Source organism: Lygodium microphyllum, chromosome 10 (assembly GCF_053477565.2).
Source record: "Lygodium microphyllum isolate KBCC chromosome 10, Lygodium_microphyllum_v1.1.10, whole genome shotgun sequence".
NCBI lineage: Eukaryota > Viridiplantae > Streptophyta > Polypodiopsida > Schizaeales > Lygodiaceae > Lygodium > Lygodium microphyllum.
In genome coordinates this window covers 4,932,536-4,945,167 of record NC_141144.1, presented here as the reverse complement: position 1 = coordinate 4,945,167, position 12,632 = coordinate 4,932,536, and the positions used below count along the sequence as shown (strand labels likewise).

Genomic DNA, 12,632 nt, shown 5'->3' with positions numbered 1-12,632 from the left:
CCTAAATCAACCCTGTATATTGTTGCCCACAAATAGGCTAGATTGGTCATTCATGAGCTGTTGAATTAGGACATTTAAGATGACCCCTAAATTAACTCTAGCTCAATTGTTGCATACTCAAAACAGCCAGAGAGATCCTGGTGTGCACCAAAGTTAGTGCGAAAACATGATAGCAACTGACCAGAAGGTTTCATGCCAGGTCTGTTGAGCAAAATGGTTTAGCGGTTTTGTAATGCATTAACAATGATTAGCTTTTGACATTTGGTTTTTGGTCTACAAAGAATAGAACTTTGATTGAAATTTTGAGGTTTGCATGAATCTTCAGTTGGAGAGGGTTGCGTAGTGTGGATTCTGGGCCAGGATAGCCCAATTTTTTGTGTTTCTACTATATGAGGCAGGTTGATGATGATTTCATGAGCTTATTCTCAATTGATTGGAAACAAACATCTATACAAGATGGTAGTGGCAAACCATGGAATTGAGCATGCCATACATTGGCTTATGCTCAAGTGACTGAAGAGAAGCATCCAAGTGGTAGTGCCAAATTACAAAATTGAGCCCTAGTGTAAAGGCGCTATACTCGTGTTCCTCTGACAAGTACCAGTGTTGGAAAATTGAAACGTCCGTGTTCCTCTAACAAGTACCATTTCAAATGTGTTGAATGGAAAGTAGAACCTGGTAGAGAGAGCATATATGACTGCGATGAGCTGTAGTTTCTATCCTCCTCAGAAACATGTAAGACTTACTGAAAGTTTTGCTATAATATGGGGTAATTTCCATATTTCCTGGATCATCGTTGTCCTAATGTAAAAGGATTACTGCTATTAGCAGGTAGATATTTCATGTAATCTTCAGGAAACTAGACCATTGAATTGAGTAAATTTCTTTAGTGAGACCTTGGCAGCCCTACCTAAGTCTGAGTGAGACTTGGAGAACCTTTTGAAAAGTAGAACCAATTCCATTTCTGATGAGTCAGTGGCCACTCAGGTTATCCCAAGTTTTCCAGTTTGATAAAAAGAAACATTGTTTGCAAGTGTCCATATCTTGTGCAGAACAATGCCAAACATCAGACCATCATTGAATATCCTTCCATCTACAGAAGGTAAAAACCATCGTCCAAGGCATTACTCTGAATGAGAGCTTTGTGGAGAGGAGTTAGACCTGCTGTTACTTAAACCCTGTCTGCAGAGTCCAGACATTTATAATCCTCTGCCATGGTTTCACTAAGCAGTCAACCATGTCTGCTTTGATTCTGATTTTCTGTATTGACTCAAGGTCCCTGAAACATAAGCCTTGCTTGTTTTTTCCTCCCTTGTGGGGCAGGTACAAGTCTTGTTGGTAACACAGTATGGTGTTGCTCTCCATGACATTGTGGCACTTAACCTTCTAGGGACATTCTTGAGCAAGGGTCCTGGAAAGGTATATCACTCCTTTTGTGTGCACTATGTATGTGCTGGGGAAAGATCTTGTCAATGCCCAAATCCCAAGGCAAAATGCAGAAGTAAATGACAATTTCTTTATTATCCTTCTAAATTTTGCTTCTCATGAGATTTAACACCCAATCCTCCATCTTCTGTCAAAGTACAATGCCATGTACATCCTGGACATCTGGTTAGCTTGTCAGTTTTCATCTGAGGAAGACTACCCATGCTAGCCTTCCAAGAAAGCCAGAGAATTCAGTGAATGAACAATAGACTTGCATTGAGCCTTTGTAGCTTTAATCATCGGTATAGATTGTATGATGTTGTCAATGACAAATATTGGAGCATGAAAGGGAACGAATTGCAGAAGTTGCATTTCTTTAACTAAAACAAGAGGCCGTTGTGATTTAATTGGCTTGAAAATGAGTTTTCCTTTGACACACCATCCATGAAAACCTCATTGTGGAGACGGTCAAAGCATTTGGCAAATTATTTAACGAGTGTCAAATATTTGAACACAATGGTATATTCTTATGACAATCACTTTGTGAGAAGATCAGCTCTTTCCCTCATCACAAACACTTACGTATAGGATGAGAAGCCACCACTTGGTAAGATTTATATGAGCTAGTAGCCTTGTAGCTTTAGAGCATTAGAAGTTCATATATCATGCATGTCCAAAAGATGCACTTGTAAAAGGCTTAGTAATGTTGGAAGAGAAGAATGAACATTTGTCCATCTATAGAATCTATGAGTGGTACTAGTGCATGTGCTAGGCAATGATTAAGATTTTGATGGATATGTACGCGTCAATCTTTCTAGATTAGCAAGAGCACAATTGAAGAGAAGAATGAGCATTTTTCCATCTTTAGAATCTACATGCGGTACTAGTGCATGTGCCATGGAATGATTAAGATTTTGAAGTATATGTAGTTGTCATGTTTGTACATTGGGAAGGGGATTAAGAGAGATTAAGAGATACGTTTGCGTTTAGGTGTATTGTGACCTAGTGGTGTTACTAAGCACTTGAAAGCTTGATTTTAAAGCATTACAAAGTTTAGTAAACCACTTACATGGATTAATTAAAAACCAACGAAGCTTAGTTTTGCAACATTATTTGATTAGACTCTTTAAAAATAAAATATTGAATAGTTGCTTGTTTTTTTCCATTCTTGAATATTAAAAAATCACCTTTGCGACTAGATGACTATAGAGAGAAAGGGCGAGGAGTTGTCTATTTGAGTTAGCAATGATATTTTTCCCAAATTTCTATTCTCTTGCTTCTTAGGCTTGTCATTCGAGTATTATTCATAGATTGAGGAGGGTTTGAAGTTGATATGTTCTTTGATTGATTGCTCTTTGTCCTCTTTGGTTGTATGTTGTGTGTGTAGTTTTGGGGCAGCCGATTTTAGTTCTTTAGTTGGCCATCATTAATGGTTTCATGAGATCTTGTTGTTTATAACCTTGCAACCCATAGTATTACCGTCTCTCATTAATGGTTTCATGAGATCTTGTTGTTTATAACCTTGCAACCCATAGTATTACCATCTCTTGGGCTTTAGGATTGAAAAAGATCTGGGTGCTAAAAGGATTGTATAATCATATCCTTGTAGATTGTTTGCTCATGTGATTTACTAAATGTACAAGGGATTTGTACAGTAGTTTTTTGGGTTAAGTTTGATGTTTGTGCATGCATTTTGGCAACTTTGTTTCTTTTTAATCTAGAAACTAAAAATTAGTTAAGTCAGGAAATCAACAACATGCATCCTCTATTCCATTGGCATTAAGACATTATGTCACTTTTTTGTTGGATTTTTAAATTATTATGGTTGCCAAAATCAACACATAGAATGATAATGTAACAAAGGCTATGGACCGGGGATTGAAAAGATTGATAGCAAAAAATTTTGAAGTTACAATAGCTTGCTTTCATGAGAAGTGGCTTGAATTGGAAGGCTTGCAAGAGTGGAAGAGATTGGAGCAACAATATTAAATGTGATGTCATTGATCATGCACTACAATGACTAGATCTTAAGACAACTCAAAAGAATGCAGTGACTTGAACATTGCAACATGACGGTACTAATGAATAAGATACAATGTTTAAGAAAGATGCTAAGTATTTGAAGGAGAATAAGAGCAAATGAATTCACTCTTTCTAGTGAAATCTTGAGATATAATGGGTTCTTTTGTATTTTCCCAATACTTCTATAATTAAACGTAGCAACAAAGAAAAGAAACACAAGGGGCATATTGCTTAGCTCGTATGTTGCTTGTATATATTTGTTAAAAGTCTATTTCTCTTTGATCTTTTTGTAAGAGTAAAAATAGAAGGAAAAGGTAAAGGCATTTGTGGGAAACAATGATACAAAGTTTAGAATACTCCAAGGAAAAGTCAGGGAGGTGGAGAAGACTTTAATACTTCTAGATCAATTTGAGTTTGCGTATGGAGATTTCTTCTTTAAAACAACATAAGTTGAGGTGTGTTAAAATGTATTTTGAGGGTGGTTCAATTTTTGAATGATAATTAAGTGAAAGACTATGGGGAAGGATGTTGATAGTTGGACACTACAAAGAATGGTTTAGAAGAGTTTTTTGTTTTGAAGTCCAAATTGAGGGTGACAAAAAAAAGGACCAACATGAAATAGGGTTATAATAATTGAGTAGCTTGATAAGATCATTGTGGAATTAGATTCATTGATTGAGGAGTGTGTGGCTTACTTTTCCACCCATTTCCTAAGGGCACAAAGCAAGATGGAACTAAGTGATGGGAGGGATACTAGAAGTCAAATCAGTCACAAGCTAGAAGTGCTCATGAAGGTGAGATTGAATTGCAAAAGTTGGGGGGTAGCAAAAATTGAAAGGAAGACGAGGTTTTGTAGAAAAGAATAAAGAAGAGGTTAATGTGAAGAAAGATGTGGTTGTGATAATGATTGCACAACAAAACCATCTTTGTAGACAAAGAAAAATACCCATTACAAAGGGGAAGGCTTCTACATTGTTATAGAGGTTTGATATTTTTTGAAGATAACCTTACAAGCTACTTGTGTAGGAAAATGTTAAGACATAAGTTGCCTTTAATGTGATAGAAACATCACAAAATTTTATTAATTGATAATTTGGTCATTTTACCCAACCAATTGGGGTAAAAATGTCTTTGGATAGCTTGTGAAAGGGGTTACAAACCGGTCCAAGGCTATTGGTGGATCAATATTCAAGAGTTGAATGATGAGTTTTACATGTTTAAAGATGTGATTTGTAGAAAATTTTGATCATGAGCTTAAAACAACCCGTTTTACACATAATAGTAGTTGGGGCAATTGTAATCAAAGCTAGTGCTCAAAGGGAGATGATGTTACTAAGTAATATTAATTAGTGATAGACTCAAAGGAAATAATATGATATTATTAGGTTGCTTTGCTAGCACAGGTAAATTATTTAGGAATAACGATTCACACGAATGTTATAAAGAGATGCACTTTTGCTTCTTTTGCTTATGTAAACAATGAGAATGTAAGTTGATTTTGTTGCAAGAGCGAACAATAATGAATGTGTGAATAACCAAGTTATTAGACCTACTAAATGCATGAAAGAATAAAGTTTTTAGTCTAGTTTGTCCATTGTCGTTTTGATGCACACCATAGGGATTTGTCTCTTGAAAGGCTAGGTTCATCAAAATTGATTAATCATTGTTCTTCACCTTGTGGTAGGTTTTTTATAGAGACAACTCAAGATGACAAGAAGAAACTTTGATGTATATAACTGAGTTATTAAAAAAGGGATTGCAAGTCATTATAAAGAACCATGAATCTAAGGAAGCCTTTCCTTATGAAACGTGGTGCTTGTGGTGATTGTGTTTATGTTGACTTGAATTAGGAAGGACATCCTGTTGCTAACAAAAGAAAGAGATTGTCGTGTGGTTGTGGTTTGTGGATTGACTATATGGAAATCTCTCTTGCTTGGAATACTTTCTATCTATATTCCATTTTTAACTTTTACATATGTGAGGGAAAACAATAGTATGATAGGTGCTTTGTAGAAGGGAAAACTCAGTGCATATACATGTTTCAAGGCAATAGTTTAGGTCTATCTTTTTTGATCTTGATTCTTCATTGATGTTGACTTGAATTGGAAGGGACATACTATTACTTACAAGAGTAAGCAATTGCAATGTATTTGTGATACATGGATTGATTGCATGAAAATCACTTGATTGGTTAAGAGATTGTAGCATAAATGAATCATTTATTGGGAATAAAAGCTTGTGTCTAGCCACTAGTGTATTACTACATTGACATTATCTACACACTTGTACATTGTAGGTGGCAGGCAGCCATCACTATCACTTTATTTTTTATTCTTTTAGTGACATTTGAATAAGGGAAGGCTGGTCATATATTGTGACTATTGGAGTTTCCACATCTTGTCTGTCTGTCTCTCTCTCTTGCTCTTGCTCCTTCCACAATAGCTCCTATTTCTGCTTGCATGCTTTCACTTGGGGCTCACTCCCTTCAATTGGTATTAGAGTCATTTCTTTAAGAGCTCAAGCCTAACTTGACATTGCTTCACAGCTTTTATTCGAATACCCACAGTAATTTACAATTAGTGGTGGCAACCATGGCTTCTTTCATTCGAGGTGAGCATTGAGCTCTATTGCTTCAAGGTTTGTTTGTGCCTTCTCCAAGACCTTCCTTGGGTTGCTTGAGCCTTGTCTAAGTCATCATTAAGCTCAATAATAGTAGTAAGATCAACATGAATAACCAACATGATTTGCACCTGCTTGTCTTACCCACTTTGTTGCCCCCCATTTCACCTCATTCTAGCTCTTGTATGGTCTTTGGTACTTGGGCAATCATCTCCAACACTCGACTTTGACCACTTACATTAGAGCTTCCAACCTCCATTACTTGTTGAAATATATAGTAGATATGTTATATAGGTGTAAACAGAGTTTCTTAGTCGCTTACATTAGAGCTTCCAATCATCTCCAACACTCGACTTCGACCACTTACATTAGAGCTTCCAACCTCCATTACTTGTTGAAATATATAGTAGATATGTTATATAGGTGTAAACAGAGTTTCTTAGTCGCTTACACATGCTTCGTGGGATGCTTGCATGCAGATGTATGGTAATTGGATTACTTGGGGATGCTACCTCAATGTCATGAGATGCTATTGAGTTGATTTGAGCATACTTTTGTCTCAGTTTTCTTAGAGATTTCCTTGTTGTAATAATAGGGTCGAATGTTATTTGTTTGGGTAAAGCTCATGCCTATTGCTACTTGGAATATCTATTGGATCCATTGATATAAGCCATTGACACCACATACTTGGCTATACTCTTGACATGCTTTGAAGCTGAGATTGGAGCTTGGATGCTTTGATATTGTTAGTCATTCATTTCATTGGATGCTATTGGATGCTACCTTTATAAGCTTGAAGATCTTTACTGGGTTTGATGCTCCCAACCTATGTTACATATATCTTGGATGTTTGGATGCTATTCACTTGATGTTTTAAGCTTTATTTGCTAATCTAGCATTCAACTTTTGCTTTAGTGGGAGTGTATTGAGCCGTTTACTTGACATTGGATGCTATATTACACATTGGATTGTAGTTGAGCTTGAGCTCATTTCATTAAGACCGTGGGATACTTACTTCATGTTTATGCTCTTTGGATGCTATATGTATGCAGTGGATGCCTAGTGGGCTGATCTGACATTTGTCTTTGGGCCATCACCTATCTCTGTTAGATCATTGGCAGTGATGTATACACCTAACATGGCTATGTATTGAGCTTTTATTACTATTGCTCAATTAGTTGTGCCTTTGACAGGTCTCTTCTGTTTCTCATGAGACCTACTACATGCATGATTGTTATGCCATTGGATGTATTTCTCTCTAACACTTTGAGATTGACAGCTTTGGATATTGGTCACATGTTTGCTGACTGCCAGTAGTTCGTACATACTTGCATTGTGTAGGATATCCTTGGTAGTTTCAGTTTGTAGTTTATCAATGATAGCTCATACTTATCTTTGATTTCTTACTGTTTTACTCTATTTTCAACATGCTGTAATTGCAATTCTCTGCACTATTTATGAGAGTAGTTACTTTATCTTGAGTGTTTCTTGACTGCAATTTGTAGGCAACTCATTATTTTGTTTTAATAGGTCTTATTTTCGGCTTGATTTAGCAATGGTTTTGGGACTGATTTGTAGGAAATTACAATAGATTGTTTTGCCCTTCTATGCACTTGCTTGGTCTTATTATGGTTGGTGATTCTCATGATAGTGCTATCTTCAATATTGAGAAACTAGATGGGACCAACTATAGCTATTGGAAGACCTAGATATGGCACATCTTAGTGCAAAAATTCCAGGTTAGACTATAAAAAAATGGGAGTGCCAAACTCGGAACCATTGTGGCCGAGGATTGGGATGAACTAGATGAGTTGTGTAAGTCCACAATCATTTTATCACTCTCTAAGTAGGTTTATTACAATATTGTAACTAAAAATTAGATTGCATATGAGCTCTGGACACAAATTAAGAATCTTTATGACAAGTAGAGTCATGTATCTCAAATGTATTGACCTTTCAATGGAAGAGATCTCTATGTATGCACACTTGAATGAGTTTCACTCCATCATCAATCATTTAGCTTCGCAAGGGATTGAGTTCAAGGATACTTTGCGCCCTTTATTTCTACTTGATACTCTACCTAAGTTGTGAGACACTTTTCGTATGGCTCTGTGTACTAAGGATGGATTGAAATTGCAGGATGTTGAGAGTGTCCTCTTGATAGAATAGGTAAATAGAAAGAATGTGGATATTTCTCGCACATCACATGTGTTGACTATTAGAGGTTGGCAAGATGGAAATGGTCATGGTAGAGACTCTAACAAGTCTTAGTTTAAGACATGTGGATAGTCTCACGGTAAGTCCCGTGGCCGTAAGTCTGGTCTTACTTGTCATTATTGTGGAAAAGTAGGTCATATTTGGCCACAGTGCCATAAAATGCGCAAACATAAGCATAAGGAAAAGGGAAAGAGTAAAGTGCAGGACAAAAATGATGATTGCAGAATTGTGCCTAGTAAGTCTAGTGTCAAGATTGAGGAGATTAATGTGGTGCAACATAATGCATTTGATGATTTTATCTTGGTAGCCTATTCTTTGGATGTTTTAGAGTTGACTGATGCTTTGTCAGGATATACTCAATGTTGGTTGATAGATTTAGGGGCTTCCTTTCATGCGACCCTTCATAAAGAGCGATTTCACTCCTATGGCAGTATGATTGGATCTGTCCGTTTGGGTAATGACTTGGCATTGGAGATAGTTAATATTAGTGATGTCTACCCGCATTTTGGTTTAGGCACCATGTTTACTCTTCTTCATGATGTACATCATGTACTAGCTCTCATGAAGAGCCTTATATTCGTTGGCACCTTGGATGATGTAGGTTATGTTATTTCTTTTGGTGATTCCTCATCGAAGATTATCCATGGGAATCTTGTTATTGCACATGGTGCTAAGTCTAGTATCCTTTATTCCTTCCTTGTATTTGGGGGTTAGGTAACCATGTTTTGGTTGTGGATGTAGTTGCACATGTATCTCTTTGGCATCGCTACCTTGGGCACATGTCTTTGAAGGGAATGAAGATGCTTACTACTTTGCAATATCTTTCGCCCCTAGACTATAAGTTTTTTGAGTCTTGTGATCATTGCTTGGATGGTAGGTTCACATATTATATGCATAAGAAGTTTTGTATGAAGCACATGGGTGAGCCTTTGGCTCTTGTTCATTCGAATGTATGTGGTCCCATATCTTGTTAGTCACTAGGTGGTGCGAAGTACTTTGTCATCTTCATCGATGATTGACATAAGGTTTGGGCTTACCCTATTAAGCAGAAATTAGATATATTGTCTACCTTTCAATGTTGGCTTGGTCTTGTTGAAAAATTGTCTAGGTATAGATTGAAATGCCTATGGTTTGATAATGGGGGTCAATATGTCTTGAAAGCTTTTGAGCACTTTTGCGATGAACATGGTATTAAGCATTAGTTTGATGCACCTTACACCCCTTTAGAATGTATTGTCAAATGCATGAACAGGATGATTCAAGAGAGAGTTACCACAGTAGGTTGATGCTCCAGTGGCCCAAGATCTTCTTATTATGTGGGATTAGCCTATTTTGAGACACTCTACTAGAGCTAAACATTAGCTCGAGCACTTTATGCCCTCCATGGATTATGTTATGGTGATAGATGCAGGTGAGCCTCTCTCTTATAATGAGGCCATGCATAGAGATGATAGTCATTGGTGGGATAGGGCTTTGCAGTTGAAGCTTGACTCCTTATAGACAAACCATACGTGGGATTTGGTTCCTTTGCCTAGTGGGCAAGAAGGCATTGCCATGCAAGTGGGTATATAAGTTGAACAATATCCCTAGATATCCTAAGCCTGCTTATAATTCTGAATTGGTAGCTAAGGGTTTTAAGCAGGAACATGATATTGACTTCGATGAAGTCTTTTCTAATGTGGTCAAAATGATGACCCTATGCTTGGTATTAGCATTGGTTGCCCTAGATTTGGGACCTTTATCTGATGGATATAAATACAACTTTTTTACATGGGCACTTGCATGATGAGATTTATATACAATAGCCTAAGGACTCTGAGGAAAAAGGTAGGGAACACCTAGTGTGCAAGTTGAGAAAGAGTCTTTTTAGCCTTAAGCAAGCACCTAGAGAATGATACCACAAGTTTGATGCTTTTATGCATTCACATGTATATAGTCATAGTGCTACGTATTTGTGTTTATACATGGAGAAGACTCGTAATGATAGCCTTATGATTTTGGTACTCTATGTGGATAATATGCTTATTGCTGGGAGCGCTCGTGATGAGTTGGATGCCTTGAAAACTTAGCATGGATAGGCCTCATATATTCTTGGGATACATATCATGCAGATCGCTCTAAGGGGCTTCTTAATATGTCATAGAATAAGTATATACAGAAAGTTATTTAGTGGTTTCATATGCAAGAGGTAAGCCTATTGATTGTCCTCGATCTTCTCATGTGAAGGTTAGTAAGGGCAATTGTTCGCAGTTTGATGAGTAGAAGGCTGAGATGACCAAGATTCCTTATGCATCTGCCATGGGTAATTTAATGTATGCCATGATAGCCACTCGTCCTGACATAGCATTTGCAGTGGGAGTTGTGGTATGCTATATGGCTACACTTGGCAGACATCATTGAGATGTCATCTGCCAAGTGTACCCATATATGGCATTGGGATGTTGTAAAGGATATCATGAGGTACTTGATGGGCACATTCACCTGTCCTTATCTTGTTGTACTTATATACATTTATACTTTGTCACTTTTTTCTTGTTCTCTTCTCACTAGGGACACAGTTGCCTTTAAGTGGGAGCGTTGGGATAAAGCTGTATATGCCTAGTTGCCCATATATTACTATACTGATAGTACCTACACACGTACATTGCAAGTGGTGGGTCCCTATCATTGTCACTTCATTTTTTATTCTTTTAGTGACATTTGAATAAGGGAAGGCCAATTACATATTGTGACAGTTGAAGTTTCTACATCTCTTCTCTCTCTCTCTCTCTCTCTCTCTCTCTCTCTCTCTCTCTCTCTCTCTCTCTCTCTCTCTCTCTCTCTCTCTCTCTCTCTCTCTCTCCTTCCACCATAGCTCTTGCTTTTGCTCGCGTGTTTCCACTCTAGGCTCACTCCCTTCATCATCAAAGCTTAAGATTTATAAATAGAGAAAAAGCTTTTGGAGAAAGATATGGATGGGTAAACTTTTTGTCTATATCTCAATGTCAAATTTTAGATGACATGCCTTTTGATAGGTTGGCAAGTTCAAGTATCACCATGTCGTCATGCTTTCTGACTACATGGTATTTATGATTATGGATGAATGTGTTTAGATATGATTTAAGACTCACTTTATGGTTTTTGATTATTCATATGGGTTTTGTATTAACTATGTGGGTTTCTTTTCTTCTATTTGCTTTCTATAGCTTTTGTGAGCTCTTGTATATCTCTATGGTCTTCTATGTGTGTCTATGTAGGTTCTATTGGATGGGTCAGTAGCTTGAGAATGTTTACTTCCTTAGGAGAATAGAATCTCTTCTTAGCTAGTTTGATCAAAGAAAGTAGCAATTGAAGGCAGGTTGAAGATTTAAAGCGATAGTGCCAAGTAGTCAATTGTGAAAGAACATTGTAGGTGGCTCTAGTGACTCTTCAGATTAGATATACCCTATGAAGGGTGGATTCACAACCAAGAGATGGTTGTGGATGATTATTCTATTGTATTATTTATGAGAGCATATGAGAGAGTGATTATGAGAGAGGGATATAGCCATATTTGAGATCAATACATTGTATTTATGATAGATTGTGAGGCTGTGAGTTAAGAGAATCATTGCAATACTATCAGATTATTTTGTATTCAATATTAGCTTGTGGATCTGTTCTTTGCTTTGTTGTTCATGAACATGAAGAAGATTATGTGTTTTGTTGAAGATATTACTATGTGAGAACTGTTCTATAGTGTTGTGTGAAGCTATTTTCTTTGTTTCTGTTTTCCTTTTGTGGTGACATCATAAGATTAAGAAAATACTTCTTGGTGCTACAACATAGATTTGCTTGTAGTTCTTTCTCTATTTTTACTAGTGTTCTCTTGAGAGCTTCATTTTTTGGTACGCAATTGGGAAAAATTGCCATTAACTTGGGTTGAAAATGAAGGAAACATCACTAAATGGAAAATAATAGGAGCCCTATTACCAAGGAGAAATTGAAAATATTCATAGCAAAAGCAAATTTCTACAAAAGATTCATTCCCAATGGAAAAAACACAATGCCATCTTGATGCAAGCATTGAATGACAGACTATTCTCATTGTCAACTGAAGCCAAATAAACTTGTACCTTTGTAGCTAGTTGCTTGGGAAAAAATTGAACAAAAATGAGGAGAATGATTGGCAATAGTAGATTTGGCTTTCATTGAAGATTTTCCAAGCAATATCAAGTGGGAAATTGTGAAGAAGCTTCAGGAGTCGTGATCAATAGAAGTTAACAAAAATAAAAAAAGAGAGAGTTGGAATCTCCTTGTGGGGATGCCCAACAATAGGACCCTTTGGGATGTGTGGTGCATTGAAAACATTTTGTTTATTCAATTAGCAA

At 36.9% G+C, this 12,632-nt stretch overlaps 1 protein-coding gene across 9 annotated transcripts in view; it reads left to right on the top strand.

Annotated features, from left to right (window-relative positions):
• Nucleotides 1-12,632, top strand: part of LOC148029664 (non-structural maintenance of chromosomes element 4 homolog A-like) — a 132,899-nt gene that overhangs the window by 38,931 nt on the left and 81,336 nt on the right. The window contains exon 8 of one of the 9 annotated variants that reach the window (XM_087685923.1): nt 11,520-11,796. The exons of 3 other annotated variants lie outside the window; for them this stretch is intronic. In XM_087685923.1, coding sequence (XP_087542049.1) covers nt 11,520-11,572 — 53 coding nt within the window. In that variant the 3' untranslated portion in view covers nt 11,573-11,796. Of the gene's footprint in view, nt 1-126; nt 2,540-5,131; nt 5,448-6,545; nt 6,893-7,118; nt 7,443-7,717; nt 7,759-11,519; nt 11,797-12,632 lie in introns of those variants that run through there. 5 more of the 9 variants (XM_087685926.1, XM_087685930.1, XM_087685928.1 and 2 more) reach the window with 5 other exon arrangements.